Source organism: Oryctolagus cuniculus, chromosome 19 (assembly GCF_964237555.1).
Source record: "Oryctolagus cuniculus chromosome 19, mOryCun1.1, whole genome shotgun sequence".
Taxonomy (NCBI): domain Eukaryota; kingdom Metazoa; phylum Chordata; class Mammalia; order Lagomorpha; family Leporidae; genus Oryctolagus; species Oryctolagus cuniculus.
In genome coordinates this window covers 39,367,689-39,387,419 of record NC_091450.1, presented here as the reverse complement: position 1 = coordinate 39,387,419, position 19,731 = coordinate 39,367,689, and the positions used below count along the sequence as shown (strand labels likewise).

Sequence of the window (19,731 nt, the reverse complement as noted above, 5' to 3'; positions counted from 1 at the left end):
GCCCTCCTGGAAGGACCTCCCCCGTGGCTGGTTGATGGCAGTCTCCTGTCTTAGGACATTCGGCCCCTGCCCTGCCCCTGTAGCCACAGTCGTTGGACCCACGCTCTTACCCTCACTATGGGCACGTGCAGCGGCCCTAGTTCCCAAGGCCACATCCCCAGGCACAGGGGGGAGGGGGCGGCGCCGTAGGGCCTCACACAGGCACTGGGAGCACCTGCTGTTCAGCCAGTCCCATGTGGGTTCCCCCAGGAGGGAGAGTGGGGCTGGGCCGGACTTTTCCGGAAGAAGGAAGCAACTGAGCAGGTCCTTGTGGCTGGAGCAGTTCTAGAAGGTTCCTGAAGGGTGTCTTTGTGGCTACAGAAGTGGGGTGTGTGAGTGCAGCTGTTGGGGGCTTCCTGCCTCCCGTCTTTCGCAGGGGTGAAGGTAGAAGCAGCCTGGAAGAGCGGGGAGCTGCCAGGGGGCCTTGGAGCTCGGGTCCTTGAGGGCCTGTTTCTGACTTGAGAAAGGGATTGACACGGGGGTGGAGGCGGAGAGGAAGGAGAGGGAAGCTTTCAAAGCCATTGCCATGGGAAATGTTTTTATTTTCTGCTTCAAAGAAAATGCCACAGAATAAAAAGAAAAAAAAAGAAGCCAGGGAGGGCGGGCGGGCGTGAGGGAGGTGAGGAGAGGGGCTGTGTGTGCGTGAGTGAGATGGAGCGAGCGCGGGAGCCAGGGGGAGACCCTGGGAGCAGTCTCCTTGCAGGAGCCCTGCCATCCCCTCCCTTGGGTGTCACGGGGGTGGGGAGGGATCCTGGGTGCTGAGCAAGTCTGGGCCGGCCTGCGGCGCACACCTGGCTGGGTGGCCCCCATCTCTGGGTCTCGGGGACCCTTCTTATGAGCGTGTAGAGTGTGTGAGTCACAAACGTCACCTGTGGGGTCCCCGCGTGTAGGGGTGAGGAATCAGAAGACCAGCAGGTTCAGGGGGGAGGGGCTGGACTCCTGCCCTGGGCCTCCAGCTAGAACCAGCCTGACTTCAGCACCCCCTGCCCAGCCCCACCAAGCCAGGGACTCCCACTGACCTCTGACCTCCACCGGCGGGCAAAGGCAGGAGAAAGCCCCCAATGGACGGCAGGGAGAGGGGAGTGAGCGGGGCCACAAGTCGGTGGGGGTGGGTTCCAGGGGTGCTGGGCCGCACCTGTCTCCCCAGCACCCTCCTGGCTTAGCTGTCCTTGCTTGCTGCCCGTTCCTAGACTTCGCGCACCTGTTTTACCATCTGTTAAATGGGTCTGACTGTACCCGACTCCCAGGGCGGCCCAAGGGAAGCCGGGGCTTCGCGGTGCGCGCACCGCCAGGAACTTTCAGAGGGAAACAGCGGACACCCACGGCGGGTGGGTGGGGGAGGAGGGGCTCTGGCCCCGAGAGGGGCGGCCCTGGGTTTGGAGGCCCCACGTGAGGCACGGAGGCGGCCGGAGGCACCGGGGCAAAGGAATGTATTCCAGGGCGCTGGGCGTGCTCGGGCCTGCCAGGGAGGGGTTCGCAGGCCCACGGCAGGCTCCCGGCGGGCTGGGGGAGGGGTCGGGAAGTGAGGAAAGCGGGCAGCGACTCCCCACCTAGGCGCAGCGCCCCTCCCCAAACACACGTGCTGCCAAGCCCTCCATTAGTCACCCTGGCACTGCCACACAGAAATCCCATTAGTCACACCCCGCGCGAACGCGCCCGCCGCACGCACCCAGACAAAGGCCGCCGCTCCCAGGAAGCCCCAGTGTGTGTGCGCCCAGCACAGTGCCCGGCGCGCAGGCGCTCGGGTCGGTCGGCGGCGGGGGCGTGGGGGACCCGCCGGCAACCTCGCCCGCCAGGCCGACCCCCACAACCGGCCCGGCAGGCCCCGCCCCACCCCGCCGGGGCAAGCATTCCACAACCAACGCCCGCGGACGCCCTTGACGGCTCCCCCCCCCCAACCCGGATCCGCCGCGCTCCGGAGGGGGCAGCGGCTGACCTTGGGCCCTCTCCCCCGGGCCTGTCCTCGGACTGGGCTGGCAGGCGGACCAGCCCCAAGGTCACCAGATCTCTTAAGCCCGCGGCCGCCGGAGCTGATTTATTGGCGGTTTATTTGGAGAAGCGCTATCGCTCTTCGGTTCCGGGGAAAAGAACGCTCGCGGTGGACTTTAACCTCGGGCTCGAACCGCAGCGCTTTGTTTTCCGAGGCGCTTCCTGCGGCGCCGCGCAGGGCAGGGGCCGGGGAGGCTCGGCCGGAATGTGGCTGGACAGCCTCTCCACTCCCCGGGCTCGCTCCGCCGCCGCCGCCGGGGCCAGCGCTGGCATTCCTCTGCGCCGGAAGCCATGGGTCCTTGCAAACGTACTTCTAGAAATTCTAGGAAGTGGCCGAGAGCGAGGTTTCCGAACACCCCGAGGCGCGCAGTCGTTGCCACTGGCCCAGGGAGGTTTTGGGAGACGCCCAGGAGGGGTGAAGGCCTCCCTGGTCCGCGGCTGAGCCGTGCGCAAAGCCCTCTCCTTGGAAGGTCGGCCCCGATCGCGCGCACAGCCGGCGCGGAGCACCCTCGGGGAATGTTCCTCGCCTCTCCGGCAGAGATGGAACAGTGCTGGTCACCGGGATCCTTGTTATTGCAAATGCACCCTCTCTGGGCCGGCCCTCGGGCGCTCCACGACTGTTGGGTACAAAGACCACCGCCCCCACCCAGGCCGCCGCCAGCGCGCGCGACCGGTTCCTGCTTTCCCGATGTTTCTACTCCTTGTGTCCAAGCCTGGCGACCCACCAGGGTGCCGGGCCCGGAGCCCACGGTGAGGGGCTTAGGAGGCACCGAGAGGCCGGCGGCGTGGCGGGAGGACTAGGGCGACCCCAGGCCCACAGCCACACAGCTGGATCCTCGCTGCGCAACACACACACACACACACACACACACACACACACCCTGGCGCTCCCGCACAAGGCCTAGAGTCCGCGGAGGGGGCCGGCAGGCTGCTCTGACTCTGGGGGGCCCTGGTGTCGCCTGTCCATGATGTGGGTGGCCTCACGGAGTCCTCCTGCCGGGAAGTGCCGGGAGCGGTCCCTCCACCGCGGCGGTGATCGCGCGCTGAGGCCCGGACTGCCCCAGAGTCCCGGCGCCGCGGGTTTGGATGGGGGTGGCACGGAGTGGGCGAAACCGTTCCCTGTCTTCGGTGGACAGGAAGCTCCTGGCTGGACTCCCTGCGCCGTCTCGCGGCCCCCAGGCCGTGGAGGGCGCGAGCAGGATGCCCGCGCGGCGCGAGACCCGAGGCCGGCTCGGGGCCCCAGCCTGTTAGCGGCGGCAAGGAGGACCCGCGGCGAGATTTATGGCCGAAGCAGGCCCCTGGCGCATCCTGCGCGTATCCGTCCTCTCTTAGCCAAGCAGTGAAATGGAAGACCCGACCAGGGCCGGAGGAAGAGGCCAGGGCCGGGAGGAGCTGGAATCCGCCGGGGCCAGCACGGGCGCCTCGGCCGAGGCTCTGACCGCCGCGCTCCCGGGTTCCGTGGGCGCGTGGGGCGCCGACGCCGCGTCCTCGGCCACCGCGGCGCCCGGCCGCACCTCAGCTCCGCAGGGGCCGGCGGCACGGCAGGGCCTCTCCGGGTTTTAGCGGCGCCCGGGCCAGGATCATTCCGGCTGCCGGGCCTGGGACTTGGCGGAGACGCGCGCTCCAGAGACCCGGCGTCCGGAGCGGGCGGCGGAAGCCGGCGGCCCCTCCAAGGGCTCGCTGGGGAGTGCGGGGCTCCGGGGTGGCTCGGGTTTTCCGCGCCTAGGAAAGGATGCGTGTTTTTGTTTTTCCCCCTGGAGGAGAAGGTAAGGGGAGAACGTGTCTACGCGGCCAGCAACACACAAGTTCCGGGAAGAGCTGGGCAGAAATGAGGGAGGCGGGGGACCGAGCCTGCGCCCACAAAGGCGAGCAAGGGGGAACCAGCGGGCTCCAGGTGGATCTGCCCTTTGGGGTGGAAACCAGGGGCTTCGAGTTCCGTCAGTCCCGGCGCGTCTCGGCAGCCAGGCGCCCGGGAACACAACAAAAGGCCTGCGCTGGGCAGCCCAGGCCGGCCGCCGCATCGCCGCGCCTGGCCCAGGCCCGCCAGGGCGGATTCTCCCGGAACTGCGGCTCGGTGCTGTGAGCAGGCGCCCCCCCCAACTCCCGATTTTCCGCCCAGTCAGTACAAAACACACACACACACCCACTGCGTCAACACTGTTTTTGGACACCGATCCCGCCGGGTAAACACAAGTATGAGGGGGTGGGGTGCGCGGGTTGGGGGTGGGGCTCGGAAGATGGCGGCTGGCCCCTGGCAGCCGGTGCGGGTGGCACGCGCGCCCAGACCTGTTTCTTTTTTTTTTTTTCTTTTTCTTTTAACCTCTGAAGGCGGCCCACCAGGGCGGGGAGGGGGGTCCCGAAGCCCACGCCGAGGTGTCCTGGAGGCCGCCCCTCCCGCCGTGCATGGTGGCGGTGGTCTCCCAAGGAGCCCCGGAGGCAGCGACCGCGCCGCTCGCGACCCGTCCCCCGCCCCAAGATGGCTCCCCATCGCTGTTTACTCGGCGGTGTCGGGGGTCCCGGGGCGCTGGGCAGCTGCCGGGCAAAGATCGGGGCGGGCGGCCCTGGCCCGTGCGCGCGCCGCAGCCCTGGAGAACCGGCGCGCACGGGCTCGGCCCTGCGCGCCCCGGCCAGTAGCCGGGCACCCGGAACCGCAGAGGGGCCTCTAACCGCGCGCGCAGGCGGCCCGGGGGCGCACAAAGCCCCGGAGGGGGGGGGGCTCGGCTCGCCACGCCGACGAGGCACACGCTGGAAAAATGCACACGCCATTGGCAAATCCAGGGCAAACAGGCAGAATTTTTTATTAGCAACTAAATGATTTATGGCGCACATTCCCCCGCCGCCACAATTACGGCGTCTTGGCGCATCCAGGGGTGAAAACATTAAACATTTATAAAAATAGGCCTTTGTTTTTTTCCACCCCGCGAGCCTTTTGTATTCCCCACCCACCCCCGCCCCCACCCCTCCTTGAACTACACGAAAATTAAAAAACAACATTCCAGGTCCCGGGGCGGGATGACGGGGCGGGGGACCACGGGATGTCGCCGAATGCTGGGGGGCGCGGGCGTGGGAGGCTTTACTGGGGGACCCACAGAGGCCTCTGGACGCGGCTCAAGGGCGCTCGGTGGCCCCACGCGTGGACCCTTCCCCGCAGCGTGCGGCTCCACTGCGGTTTCTGCAGCCGCCCCCTCCCCTGCGGCACACGGACACAATACCTCCTTTCTCTAACCCCCCTCTGCTCCGCGTCCTGGCGCTCCCGGCGCTGCACCGGCTGCCCAGGCCGCCACGGAGCCCCGCGCGCCCGACTCCGAGCGCGGACACCGCCGCTCGCTCCCCTCGGCTCCGGCTATTTGCGGGCCTTTCTTCCTCCCTCCTCCAGCTTCCAAACGAGGGCAGCCTAGAAACCAGCGCAGGAGGCCCCGGAAAGGGCAACTTGAAACTGCCCTCCAGAGGCTAAACTTTTTTTTTTTCCCTCAAATTTATCCTGGAATTAAAGACGCCCTCCCCCTCCCCCGCCAGCTCCTTCTCAAAGCCCTAACCACCACCACCACCACCCCTCCGCTATTTTTTTTTCTTCTAAAAGTGGAGACGAGAAAATAGAACGAATGGGCGAGAACCAGCTCATTTTTTTTCCCTCTCCAAAAAAGTTGCCTTAAATATGGATTTAAAAAAAAATGCAAAAAAGCAACGTGGAAATGCTGAGTCGCAGCGCGGGGCGAGAGAGCGGGCTCCTCCTGCGTTAATTAAAATCCTATCGCCAAGGCCCCTCTCCAGGCAGCGACCGCGCGACCTGTGCGCCAGCCAGCTCGGGCACCCGCGGCGCTGCGGAAAGGGCGCGGGGCCCCCGGGACCGTCCGTCCGGCGGGGTCCGCGCCCCCCGCTCCCAGCCCCTAGCCAGGTAGACATCTGCCATGGGCAGCTCCGGGCGGCTCAGCCCAGAAAGGATTTTGCTGAAAGCGCAAAATAGAAGTACAATGTCTGGGAGGGGGGTTGGGGCTCCCCTCCCCCCCACGGCCGCCGTGGCCAGCCAAGCACTTTTTGGGCTTGGCTGCTGCTTCCTCCGAGCTCAACAGATTTTTTTTTTTCTTTTTCTTTCCCGGTCTCGCCCTCCCTGGAGGGGGCGCGGCGGATGGAAGGCGAGAGAGGCCCCCAGCCAAGCGGTTTTTAATATTACACTTTAATAGGTTTCAGAAGGCCCCGTGGAGAAATGCTAATAGGCTGAAATGTCAGAATCGAGAGGGATTCGGTTCGCGCTCAGCCGCTCTAATCCTTTTTTCTGCTCTGGTTTTTTTTTGGGGGGGGGGTGGGGAAGGAGGGGAGGGGGCGCCCACGCAAAGAGGGGCTTTGGGGAGGGGCGAGCCGTGCGCATCGCCGCAGCCCGGGGCCGGGCCGCGCGGGGGGCGCGCCCGGGTCCGCGTTTCTATAGGAACCCCTTTTAGAAGAGTAGAGACTCACCCGCTGCCCGCCGCCGCGGCCTCTCCAAAATATTAATCAGTAACCATCTGACACCGCGACTCGGGGAGGGACCCGCAGGCCGGGGCTGGGGGAACGGCCTTGCCGCCTGCCCATCCCACCCGACCGCGCCGCTGGGGGACAGGGAATGAATCGCGGCTTTGTTTTAAAAGGAAGGAAAGGAAAAAAAAAAAAAAAAGGAAAAAGCAGCCCTTGTCTGTTGGGGCGTCTGCGCCGCGCGTTCTGGAGGCGCACCCCAGGGAAGGCGCGAGCGCGCACGAGCGCGCGCAGGGCGCAGCCCGCCGGGCCCCAGACCCTTCCCGGCCGGCTCGGCTCGTCACCTCCTCCTGCGCGCAGGAAGCTGACAGGCGGCCCATTAAACCGCGCCTTGCAAAGCCCTGGATTGCGGCGACAACCATCTTCCTCTATTTTGATCACTCAGCCCAGACGCGGGGGGAGGGCGAGGAAAAGGGAGGAGGAGGAGGAGGAGGAGGAGGAAGGGGGGGGATCGGAGCTGGGGGAGGGGGAGGGCTGCCTAGAAACGGCTCGGAAAAATTCTCACCACCAGTTTTGATCATTCAGCCCCGCCGAGGGGAGCCTGGAAACTGCTGGAGCCCCGAGGTCCGTAATTGGTTTTATAGGAATGGCTGAGGGCCAAGGTGTTTACATGCGCGTGATGGGCGTCGCGCGCGGCCAATGCGCAGCGGCCGGGGGCGGGCCCGGGGGGGGTGGGCGCCCGGGAACAATGCGTGTTTCTTCGGCTGCGAGTGCGCCCCTCCCCCAACTCCCTCCCTCCCCCCCCCCCCGCTGAATTTTTTTTTTTTTTTTTTTTTAGATCCAGCGAGAGGAACTTGAAAGGGGGGTTGTGTAATGTACCTTTTCCAATCCCGGGCTGTATATGGAGATTTGGGATTCTTTAAACCGGCGCTACCTGGATTTTATTAAAAAGCGGGGAGCCCGGCGGGAGGAAAGCTGGCTTTTCCGGGGGCTGCGGGAGCCGGGCCGCGGGAGGGCGGAGGAGTTGGCGCGCCGAGCGCTCGGCCCGGGGAGCGGTTTTCTACCAAAAAAAGGAAAGGCGGGCAAAAAGTGTGAGGCGGCCGCGGGCGTTGGAGGGGAGCGGCGGCCGCGGGATGGCGGGCAGCACGGGCGCCTAGCCGCGCCGGGAGCCGGAGTCGCTGTCGCCGGAGCCCGGAGCCGGGAGCCCCGCCGCGCCAGGTACGCCGCGCGCCACGGGCTCCAAACTTCTCCAGCCGCCCCCACCCCCACCCGCCCCTCGGGGTTCGCGCAGCCGGGGGTCCCCGAGGACCGCGCTGGGGGGGTGGGGGTGGGGGTGGCCGCGGCCGGCGGGGAGGGGGCGCCCTGGGGGGGCGGGGCGGGCCCTGCGCCCCGGGCGCCCACCCGCGCCCCCGGCCGAGGGGCGTCGGTTCCCCCTCTCGCTTCCCTGCAGGCGGCGCGGGAGCCGCGGACGCCGAGACGTTTTCGATTATAGGCTGTTTTTAATTAAAAGCCGGAATTCAGCCATTTTAGCTGCGTTTAAGAAGGGGGAGAAAAGTAAGGAGCAGGCAGCGGAGCCCGCAGCTGGCCGGGCCGGCTCTCCCTCGCCCGTGCGCGCCGGGGGCTCTCGCCGCGGCTTCCCCGACGCGGGGCGCCCGGGCACGCTCCGGGGCGCCGGCTTTTAACAGCGAGCTGCCCAAAGACCATTGGAAAAAAAAAAAAATCTCGGGAAGCTCTCGCCTGCTCGAGACTTGTCTCCTCGGATGTGGCGATCTTAGATTTTTTCCAAAGTAAACGCGGATCTGGTAACCGGAGCCTGAAGGCAGAGCGCGCGCGCGCGAGGGCGGGAGGAGGGGGTGTCTGCAGCCCGAGCCCAGGTGAACAGGCCCCCTTCGCGGACGCGGGGAGAGCGGGCCCGCGGCTCGGGGGGCTGCGCGCCGCGCGCGCGGGGGGCTTCGGCCGGGCCGGCGGCGCGCGGAGCTGCCGGGGCCTCCCGGAGTCGGGTGTCGGAGCCGCTGCGGGCGCGCAGGAAGGGTGGGCTCCAGACCCCCTCCCCCTCCTGCCCCCACGGGGGTCGGCCGCCGACAAGTCTTTAAAACAAACATCTTTAAACTGGGACTACAGGCGGATTTGCGCAGCGTTGGGGGAGGCGCCCCTGGGGCGGCCCGCGCCGACCCGAAGGTTTTTTTTTTTTTTTTTTTTTGCTTTGTAGGTTTTTTGGGGTGGAGGTGGTGGTGGTGAGGCAGAAACCTGGGGTAGGAGCGAGACCCCCCCCCCCGCACCTGGCCACGTCCTCGTGCTGCGGGAGCCCCAGGGCCAGAGTGTTGGAAACTGAAACCAAAGCGCTCTTCCCAGCCCCTGGGAGAGAGTGCCACGTCTCGGGGCCTGGGGCTCGGACGCTGGGCGGCCGGGGGACTGCGGGAGGGCGCGCAGGTCTAAAAAAAAAAAGAAAGTCAAAAAACCAGGAAACCCTTTTTGGCACCCTCCTCCCATCCCCGGATTTAAAAACAAAAAACCAAAAAAAAAAAAAAAACCAAAAAAACAAAACAAAACAAACGGTAAAATACTCCTTTGGCGGCTCGGGAGAGACCAGGCTCCGGACTGGGAGGCCAGGGCCCAGGGAGGTTAAATATTAAACTTTGCGGATCAGATAGCGGCGTGGGGTCCAGGGAGACCCGAGGGCGGGGACGGGTTCACGCAGCCTGGGCCGCCCGGGAACCGGACGCGCTGGCGAGGTGCGCGGTGCCCCGGGCCGGGCGCGGCTGCGGAGCCTGCCCCGGCCGAGCAGCGCAGAGCCGGCCGCCGCGCCCCAGCTCGGCATTCCCTGGACCCGAAAGGCGAGGCGACTTTCTGAAACTTGTTGATTTTTATTTTTTTCCTTTTTCTCTTTTCGGTGTCTTCCGCGGCTCCTCTCCTCTCCCTACCAAGACCCTGCGTGCGCCGCCTCGCGCTACTCCGCCTGGCCGCCCGGACGGTCCCCGCCGCCGGCCGCGGGCCCCGCTGGCCGCCGCCATGCACGCCGCGGAGCCCTCGCCGCCCCGGGACCTTGGGACTACGTCGAGGCCGGACTTTTAGGTCCCGCTGAGCGAGGCCCGCGGGGCCGGGTGGGGGGCTGGCCGCGGCACCCGCGCGGAGGATGGATGGCCGAGACTTCGGGCCCCCGCGGTCCGTGCACGGCCCCCCGCCGCCGCTGCTGTCCGGCCTGGCCATGGATAGCCACCGCGTGGGCGCCGCCACCGCCGGACGCCTGCCAGCCTCGGGCTTGCCGGGCCCGCTGCCGCCCGGGAAGTACATGGCCGGCCTCAACCTTCATCCGCACCCGGGTAAGTGCTCCCGTGCCGGTGCCCGGGACCCCGGGGAGGGAGGCCCTCGGCGGCACGGGCAGCCTCGGCTCCAGGGACCGGGGCCTCAGCCCCTCCGGCGCCGGCGGAGAGGGTCTCCCGATTCGGCTTTGCTTTCCCCGGCCGGGCCCAACCGTACCGAGGCGCGAGCGTCTGCCGGTCTCGGAGCCACCAGGGGCGACTCCAGCCCTCCACAGCCCCCTACCCGGCGCCTGAGCGTGAATTTGGGGAGGGGGGCACCTGGGCTGTAGTTTTCAAAATCCGAGCGAAGGAAAGACCAAGTCCCAGGGAGACCGCCGCCCCCTGAGCTCCGACCTTCTTGGCAAACGCCCGTGCGCCTCGGGGTCTGCTCCTGGCCCCGCCGCTCGGCGTCCAGCCGGGCTCCGAGCGCCCGGTGTCTCCAGTCCTGGGCCCTTGCCTCTGGCGGGCGGGCAGCGGGCTTCGGGAGCGTCCTCTTCCCCCGGGAGCCCGCACTCCTGTAGGTGGCCAGCGTCCCCGACCCGCGTCCCCTGGTTCTCTGGCGCCGAGGGCGGCGCAGCGGGGAGCGGGCGACCGAAGGGAAGCCCTGGGTCTGCCTTGGAACCGCGCGGGAGGAGGTGGCCGGGAATGGTCTGCGCCATTCCCCAAGAGGGGCTGCCCGGCCACGATGGGGACAGCACCCGGGAGGGCGAGCGCCGCGGAGGGAGAAGCAGGCTCGGCCGGCCGTGGTGGCTGAAGCCGGGGACGCTGGGGCCTTGGTCGGCGGCCGCCCCGGGACTCCTCCCTCGGCGTCTGCCTGGCTGCCCACGCTTTGGCTTTCATATATTAAAAAAAAAAGTCGTCTTCTCCAAACTGTAGTTTAGGACTATGTGGTCTCCCGGCGTGCCCCTTGTCCTGGGGGTCTTCCAGGAGAAACCCCCGACCTTCCCCTTGCGCCGCGCCCGGCGCGCTCGCCCGCTGGGCGGCTTCTCTCTGATTTCTCCCCGGGAACTTTTTAGGAACCCAGTCCCGGGGGCTCAGCGGGACAAAGGGCCTTTGTGCGGCGCCGGGCGGGGGAGGGGCGCACGGGGCCCGCGGGGGGTGGTGGCGGAGATTCCCGTTGGAACGGGCCAGGTGGGCCAGGGGGTTCGAATGTGCCTTTTGGGAGCTGGGGGTCGTGTAGGGCCGGGGTCTTCTCCCGAGTGGTGCCCTGGGGCCGACGGAGGGGCGCTGGAGCCCCCTCAAGGACTTGGGAGAGGCCCACGGGCACAGATGCCGTCTGGGCCTCCCCTGTTGCGCTCCCGGCCAGGCTACTGTGGCTGTGCGTCTGCGTGTGGTCGCTTATGCGCGCGTGTGCGTTTTGAGCTCTGCGGGTCACTTGGTCGGCCCGCGCGGTAGTGCCGTGGCTCAGGGGTCTTGGGGTCCCCCTCCCCAGCGGCAGGCTGTGCGTTCTCTTGCATTCTGCGGGGCTGGAAGGGGGCTCCCCTGCGCTGCTCACGGGGTGGCCCCGGGGCCGGGTGCTGCGGGGAGGGTGTCCTGATGCCGCCCAGTGGGAACAGCTGCTGCTCAGGCCGCACCTTCACCTCGGGGCGGAATGACCAGCCTAGGACTCCTTCCAGCAGGAGGTGGCCCTGGAGTGAGCCTCCTCTCCCTGCCTCCTGCGCCCGGAGCTGCCTGGCTTCTGGGTGCCCGGCGGCTGAGGGCGTGGAGGAAATGGCGGGAAGGCACCGCCGCTCTCTGGGCCTCGTGAGGGCCAGTGCTGCCCCCTCGCTGTCCCCACCCCCGCTTCCAGTGGCCTCCAGGAGACCTCGGACCCCAGGCCGACGCCCAGAGCCTAGCCCCGGCTAATCCCATTAGCCAGGAGGTGGGGGAGCCGCCGCGTTCGGTCTTTGGGGCGGTGCCCAGCGCTCCCCAGCTTGCTGTGTGGGGTGCAGGGCCAGCGTTTGGCTTCCAGCTCCGCACCCTGTCTCTCTTGGCTGTCAGCTCCCTGGGTTGTGCCAGTCTTATCAGCTCCATCTTGATTTGTTTATTTTTGGGCTGGGAAGCCGAGCGCCTGTGTGGTTGTGCCCCGGTCACACCGGGAGGGAGCGAGAGCTGGTCCCCTGCGGAGCCCCTTCCCGAGGGGGAGGATCTGGGGGTGGCTCTGGGGCACCGGCCGCCTCGGGCATGGTGCCCCGCGCTTGGGCCCCTTTCTCTGCGTTGAGGGGAGACTGCCTTTTACCTTTCCTGTAACCTTGAGGACAGGTAGCACAGCCCGAGCCGTGGCTACTGGAAGGGACAAGGGAGTGAGGAGCGCCTGGTGGGCCCGGCTCCCAGCTGAGGGCTTGGCGGGCCTGGACTGAGTCCCTCATGCAGTTAAAGAGCGATTAGCACAGTTTGGTATCTGGGTATTGATTCTCCCTGCCCCCACAGCCGGGGTTGAGTGGGGGGGGGCGGGCCCCCGGGATCAGCAAGGGGAGGCCCTGCGCTTTGGCCTGGCCGTGGACAATAGGGGGCCTGGGCCTTCTGCAGGGTCCATCAGACGGTCACGTCGCCCAGTCTCTGGAATCCGGCCGGTCGGCCGACTGGGATTGACTTAGCAGGAGCAATCAAGACTAGCCGGCCCCGCTGATGGGATCCCGGAGATAAGGGGCAGCCTGAGGAAGGTTCTGGAATCTGCAGGGGCCTCTCGGGCCTCCTGGCTCTCTGTGCAGCCTGGCTCTGCAGCTTCCCACCTCTGGCGCCTTCTCCTTTCCTCACTCGTTCATTTGTTCAGCAAATAATTTCCAAGCGCTCCCTGCGCCTGCCAGCCGCGGCGCACCCAGCAGCGAGTCCCTGGCCTCCTCCTCCAGCAGACACACAGGCAGCCGAGGAGAAAATGAAACGCCCGGGTCTGGTCTGGTCTGGTCTGGCCGAGCGGCGAGGGCGCTGTCACCACGGCCGTGCTGCCTGTGCTGCGGGGGCCAGGACGCCGGCAATGCCCCGGGGCAGGTGCATCCCCGCCGGTCCCCCAAGGCCAGATGTGAGACTGTGGGAACGGTCACGGGGAGTCGGCGGGGGGTGTGACCGCTCCCAGCGAGGGACGTTTTGCAGAACTGGTCTGGACTTCCAAAAAAAAAAAAAAAAAAATGACCGTGGCACGCAAGACAAAGAAAGGCCAAGAGCGGTGGTTGATTACAAGGCCACGCAGGGCTCCTGGTTGGATCGGGGATGGGGCAGAACCGGCGCGAGGAGCAGCGGTCGGGGCAGTGTGGACTGGAGATCAGCCGAGGGGGTCACAGATCAATATGACGTTTCACCGAATGGACGCCTGGGCCGTTATGTAAGGGAGCGTCCTCATTCTGAGGATGTGTGAATACGGAAGCACGTTGGGGGCGAGGGACGCCGTGTGGCCAGGGCGGCTCGCTCTCGGGAATGGCCCCGGGGAGAGTGGGAGGGTGACTTCAAAGACCGGGGTCGCCAGTGGTCATAAGGACAGTTGGTCATGCCCCTTCGAACTTTCTCTGAAGTCAGAATTATTTCAAGTAAGCATTTAAAAAAATTCAGCTGGGTTCCTGGCCGGAGCCCGGGAGGGCTAGAAGCAAGGTGACCAGTGTGCTCCGGGAGGCCTGTGGAGAGGGAGGTGGCCGTGACCCGGCGGGCAAGGGGCCGGGAGCCCCTTGGTGGGGAGGAACAGACTTGGGGAAGGGGCGGGGATTAGGCGTTTGCATTGGGGCTGGCTTGGGGCAGCTATGGCTCCTGGCCTGACCCAGTCCCACCCAGTCTTAAATCCGGACTCCAGCGCCATCATGCAGGTGTGCTGGCCCACCTCTCCACCCTCCCCCCCCTTTTTTTTTCTTTAAGAGTGATTGATTTGAAAGAGTGGCAGAGAGATCTTCCGCCCACAGGTTCACTCCCCAGATGGTCACGACAGCCTGAGCCGAGCAGGCCAAAGCCCGTGGCAGGGGCCCAGGGACTTGGACCTTTGTCTGCTGCTTGCTCCTAGCCGGGAGCTGGCCTGGAAGCGGGGCTCCTGGGACTTGATCGGCCGCTCCGATCTGGGGTGCTGGTGTTGGCACACTGCAGCTTAATCGCCACACCACAAGGCCTGCCTGCCAGCCCAACTTTTTTTTCTTTTTCCTTACTATTTATTTTACTTATTTAAAAGGCATAGTTGAGGCGGGTGGTGTGGGTGGGAAGAGAGAGAGAAAAATCGCCCGTCCACTGGTTCACTTTCCAAGTGGCCACAATGGCCAGGGCTGCACCAGGCCAAAGCTGGAAGCCAGGAGCTTCTTCCAGGTCTCCCACGCAGGTGCAGGGGCCCAAGCACCTGGGCCATCTTCCACTGCTTCCCCAGGCCATTAGCAGGGAGCCGGATTGGAAGTGGAGCAGCCGGGACTTGAACCGGTGCAGGACCTGAACAGTCAGCGTTGCAGACTGTGGCTGAACCCCTTGTGCTACAACGCCGGCCACCCAGCTGGAGCTGCTCTCAGAACGGGTTGGGGCCTCCCCAGGGCCTGCGGGGAGCCCTGGCCAGTGGTCATGCAGGACCAGGGTCCTTACCCACGCTTGCTGGAGAGAGGCTGGCCCAGGGGCTCAGGTGCACGTCTTCCTCCCTAAGCCTTGATTTTTCTCACCTGCAGAGTGGGTCGGCTGATGGCCCTGGATTCACTCGGAGGCCTGGCTGAGCAGGGGGCCTAGCTCGGCGGTGGTGCCCTGCTGTGCCAACAGTGAGTGTCGGCTGGGGACGCCCAGGGCCCTTGTGCCAGTCCCGGCTTCTCCCGGAGCCTCTGCATCGGTTACTAAGTCCTCGGGCTGGGCCAGAGCCGTCCCAGGCGTCCAGCCTGAACTCAGCACTGCCTCCTCTCTCTCTCTCTCTTTTTTTTTCCCCATGCAGCTGAGGGCAAAATGCGTCAGTCTTGAATTCATTGAAGTTTTTTTTTTTTTTTTTTTTTTTTTTGACAGGCAGAGTGGACAGTGAGAGAGAGAGACAGAGAGAAAGGTCTTCCTTTGCTGTTGGTTCACCCTCCAATGGCCGCCGCGGCCGGCACGCTGCAGCCGGCGCACCGCGCTGATCCGAAGGCAGGAGCCAGGTGCTTCTCCTGGTCTCCCATGGGGTGCAGGGCCCAAGCACTTGGGCCATCCTCCACTGCACTCCCTGGCCTCAGCAGAGAGCTGGCCTGGAAGAGAGGCAACCAGGACAGAATCTGGCACCCCGACCGGGACTAGAACCCAGTGTGCCGGCGCTGCAAGGCGGAGGATGAGCCTAGTGAGCCGCGGCGCCGGCCCTCATTGAAATTTTACAAAATGAACGTGGCCCTGTCACAACCAGGACAGCTCCGGATGGGGGGGCAGCATTTCCCGCCAGCTGGGGGCTCCCTCCAGTTACTGCACACCCCCTCCCCTGCAGTGTCATCTGGGTTTGCCTGTGTCCCGAGTGGATGGGGTTATACAACTTGTCTTCTATTCCCGGCTGTTGTGGCGAGCTCCATCCATACCTTGTGCGTAGCCGTCATCTGCGGTTTTTCACTGCTGCGTAGTATTCCAGCGTGTGATTGTTGTATGACTTAGCGGTTTGTGCTGGTCATTCAGACCGCTTCAAGTGTTTGCCAGGGACAGTGTGCACACGTATGCGTTTCTTTCTTTTTTTTTTTTTTTAATATTTATTTATTTATATGAAAGAGTTACAAAAAGAGAGGAGAGAGAGAGAGAGAGAGAGAGAGAGAGGAAGAGAGAGAGAGGGAGGTCTTCCATCCGATGGTTCACTCTCCAGTTGGTCGCAACGGCTGGAGCTGGGCCGATTTGAAGCCAGGAGCCAGGAGCTTCCTCCGGGTCTCCCACGCGGGTGCAGGGGCCCAAGGACTTGGGCCATCTTCTACTGCTTTCCCAGGCCACAGCAGAGAGCTGGATCAGAAGTGGAGCGGCTGGGTCTCGCACCAGCGCCCGTATGGGATGTTGGCACTGCAGGCCAGGGCATTAATCCTCTGCGCCACAGCGCCGACCCCACACGTATGCGTTTCTTTGGACTGAGCTCCATGAGAGTAGAACTGAAGGAACGAAGTATGCGTAGGTCCAGCGTCAGTGGCTCCAAATTTTCCAGTGCTCGTGCTGTTTTAATACATTCTCGTGGCTCCATATCTTTGCCAATATGTGATGTCAGGGTTTTTAAATGATCCATTCCAGGCCGGCGCCGCGGGTCACTAGGCTAATCCTCCGCCTTGTGGCGCCGGCACACCGGGTTCTAGTCCCGGTCGGGGCGCCGGATTCTGTCCCGCTTGCCCCTCTTCCAGGCCAGCTCTCTGCTGTGGCCCGGGAGTGCAGTGGAGGATGGCCCAGGTGCTTGGGCCCTGCACCCCATGGGAGACCAGGAGAAGCACCTGGCTCCTGGCTTTGGATCGGCGCAGCGCCAGCCATAGCAGCCATTTTGGGGGTGAACCAATGGAAGGAAGACCTTTCTCTCTGTCTCTCTCTAGCTCTGCCTGTCAAAAAAAAAAAAAAAATCATAGATGATCCATTCTGGGGCAGGCACTGTGGTGCAGCAAGTTCAGCCACCGCGCGGGGTGCCTGCACCCCACATCCGAGTGCCTGGTTTGAGTCCCAGCCGTCCCACTTCCAGGCCAGCTTTCTACCAGTGTGCCTGGGAAGCAGCAGATGATGGCTCTAATATTTGGGTTCCTGATACCCGCGGGGGAGACCCTCATTTTCTGGCTCCTGGCTTCAACCTAGCATAGTGCTGGCTGTTAGAGGCATGGGGGCGGGGAGTAAGCCACTAGGTGCAAGATCTTTCTTTCTCGCTCTCTCTCTGTCTCTTTCTCTCTCTGTCTCTCTATTACTCTGCTTTTCAAATAAATAAATCTTAGATTTTTTAATTCATTATAGTAGGTATGTAGTAGTATTTAGTTGTGTGTGAAATTTTTTTTATTTATTTGAAAGGCAGAGGTACAAAGAGAAAGAGGCATAGAGAGAAAGAGGTCTTCCATCTGCTGGTTCACTCCCCAAATGGCCACAATGGCTGGAGCTGATCTTGGAGCCAGGAGCCAGGAGCTTCTTCCAGGTCTCCCACGCAGGTGCAGGGGCCCAAGCACTTGGGTCATCTTCCACTGCTTTCCCAGGCCATTTTGGAGAGCTGGATCAGATGTGGAGCAGCCGGGAATCGAACTGGCGCCTATATGGGATGCTGGCACTGCAGATGGTAGCTTTACCGCTGCGGCACAGCCCCAGGCACCAGCCCCTGTGTGTGAATTTTTGAGCCTTTTCCGTGATTTATTTTTTTAACTTTTTTTTTTTTAAAGTTTAACGTTTCCTTTTTTATTTTATTTTATTTTATTATTTTTTGATAGGCAGAGTGGAGAGTGAGAGAGAGAGACAGAGAGAAAGGTCTTCCTTTTGCCGTTGGTTCACTCTCCAATGGCCACTGCGGCCGGCGCACCGCGCTGATCCGATGGCAGGAGCCAGGAGCCAGGTGCTTCTCCTGGTCTCCCATGGGGTGCAGGGCCCAAGCACCTGGGCCATCCTCCACTGCACTCCCTGGCCACAGCAGAGGGCTGGCCTGGAAGAGGGGCAACCGGGACAGAATCCGGGGCCCCGACCGGGACTAGAACCTGGTGTGCCGGCGCTGCTAGGTGGAGGATTAGCCTAGTGAGCCGCGGCGCCGGCCCTATTTTTTTAACTATTAAGGGATATTTTATGCACAGAAAAATGTGCTCATTGGAAGTGTAGTGCTGTGCGTTATGCTTACAATAAATTTTAAAGCAAGAGTAACATTTCAATGTGGGATGGTTACAAGAGTCCTGGCCACCGCTGCCTCTCCCCTTCCTCCTTGCACTTTCCATTCTCTTGGCTTTTTCATCCCTCTTCCTCCCTTCCTTCCTTGTTTCAAGATTTTGTTTGAGAGGTGGAGTTACAGACAGAGAGAGGGAGAGACAGAGAGGTCTTCCATGTGCTGGTTCGCTCCCCAAACGGCCCCAACGGCTGGAGCGGAGCTGAGCTGATCCGAAGCCAGGAGCTTCTTCCAGGTCTCCCACATGGGTGCAGGGGCCCAAGCACTTGGGCCATCTTCCACTGCTTCCCCAGGCCACAGCAGGGAGCTGGATCGGAAGAGGAGCAGCTGGGACTCGAACCTGTGCCTGTATGGGATGCCGGCACTGCAGGCAGAGGCTTAGCCTACTATGCCACGGCGCCAGCCCCTTTCATCTCTATTTCTAGGTAAGAACCTGCTTCTCCCACTGGTGATTCTGAGGCTCTGGTGAATACTAAGGAAAACGAGGACTTGCATGGACTGCCCAAGACTTAATTCTGGGTCTCTTATTTGTTCGTGTGAGTCCTGGGGCAGATTTCTTTACCTCGTACCTTGATTTTCTCATCTGCAAAATGGACAGTAATAGCCTACTTCCTGAGGTCCTGAGGAGATAGATTGAGTAGTTAGTACATTTCAAACTACTTATTTTTTTGACAGACAGAGTGGACAGTGAGAGAGAGACAGAGAGAAAGGTCTTCCTTTGCCGTTGGTTCACCCTCCAATGGCCACTGCGGCCGGCGCACCGCGCTGATCCGATGGCAGGAGCCAGGTGCTTCTCCTGGTCTCCCATGGGGTGCAGGGCCCAAGCACTTGGGCCATCCATCCTCCACTGCACTCCCGGGCCCCAGCAGAGAGCTGGCCTGGGAGAGGGGCAAGTGGGACAGAATCTGGCGCCCCAACCGGGACTAGAACCCGGTGTGCCGGCGCCGCAAGGCGGAGGATTAGCCCATTGAGCCGCAGTGCCGGCCTCAAACTATTTTTATTGTTACGGCCTCCTAAAGGTTGTCTTTTCAGCCAGGTGGAACAGTAAATTTCGTTTCTTTATTTTTCTGCAGTTACTAATTGCCTCTGCTTTTCATCAGCTGGACTTTGATCGCTCGCTATGTGTATCGTTTGGGGGTGTCAGTCCGATGAACTGTGCCTTTCTTGGAAACGTCCTTTGGCTGTTCCGTCTTCCTTCTCCGGCCTGGTTTGCCTGCTGCTCTGGCTCCTTGCAGCATCCTCCCAGCCCCCTCTCTCTCTGTTGAATTCCCTGTTTCTCGATTTCCTTGCCTCCTGGTGGCTTGGTTTGCTTTGTTTTGGTGGAGCACATCCTGCAGTAGCTTTCTGCAAAAGGGATGTTGGGAGGCAAATTTTCTGAAGCCTAGAATGTCTGAGAAACTACTTTTTCTGCCTTCACACTCCAGTGAGTTTGTAAATAACATGGCCTTAGGGTCTTGAAGGGATTGCAACATTACCTGTCACATTCCTGTGTTACTTTTGAGGAATATGATGCCATTTTGATGTGTAAACCGTTTTTTCCCCCTTTTTCAAAATACTTAACATCTTTGGAGCCTCATAATTGTTAAGAGCACCACCACACGCTCCATCAGCTACGGGGCCTCGGGCATCCTACCTAACCCTCTCTGCCTCTGTTTTCTCTTACATAAAATTGGCCGGTGCTGTGGCACGGTGCCTTAAGCCACCGTCTGCAGCGTTGGCATCTCACACGGGCACTGGTTCGAGTCCCAGCTGCGCTGTTCCAATCCAGCTCCCTGCTAACGTGCCTGGGAGAGCAGCAGAAGATGGCCTGAGTGTCGGGGCCCCTGTACCCACGTGGGAGACCCGGAAGAAGCTCCTGGCTTCATCCTGGCCCAGGCTTGACCGTCGCGGCCACTCCCGGAATGAACCAGCAGATGAAAGCGCTCCTTCTGTTCCTGGACCCCCGTAACTCTGCCTTTCGAATAAATACATCTTTTTTTTAAGAAAGGATAACAGTACGTACGCCTTAAGGTTGTATGAGGACCGGGTTATGCGGGTGAACACTTCTCCCACATGGGTGCAGGGGCCCAGAGCTGGAGTGTGCACTGTGGCCTCCCATGGTGTGCCTTTTTTTTTTTTTTTTTAAAGATTTATTTGAATGAGTTAGAGAGGGAGAGACAAAGATCTTCCATCTGCTGGTTCACTCCCAAATGGCTCCGACGGCCAGGGCTGGGCCAGGCAGGA

The 19,731-nt window shown here is 62.8% G+C and overlaps 1 protein-coding gene and 1 long non-coding RNA gene across 2 annotated transcripts in view; one reads left to right on the top strand and one right to left on the bottom strand.

Moving 5' to 3' along the window:
- Positions 1–560: 560 nt before the first annotated feature.
- LOC138846972 (uncharacterized) lies at positions 561–5,473 on the bottom strand. The gene is made up of 2 exons (XR_011384522.1): positions 1,709–5,473; positions 561–908 (listed from the first exon to the last, which is right to left on the bottom strand). It is a non-coding gene; the product is annotated as an uncharacterized lncRNA (long non-coding RNA).
- A 1,517-nt stretch (positions 5,474–6,990) lies between these two features.
- TNRC18 (trinucleotide repeat containing 18) overlaps positions 6,991–19,731 on the top strand; it is an 83,146-nt gene continuing 70,405 nt past the window's right edge. Inside the window, exons 1-3 of the mRNA XM_070064332.1 lie at positions 6,991–7,098; positions 7,313–7,692; positions 9,400–9,794. Of these exons, the coding sequence (XP_069920433.1) occupies positions 9,608–9,794 (187 nt within the window). The 5' untranslated portion in view covers positions 6,991–7,098; positions 7,313–7,692; positions 9,400–9,607. The remainder of the gene's footprint in view (positions 7,099–7,312; positions 7,693–9,399; positions 9,795–19,731) is intronic.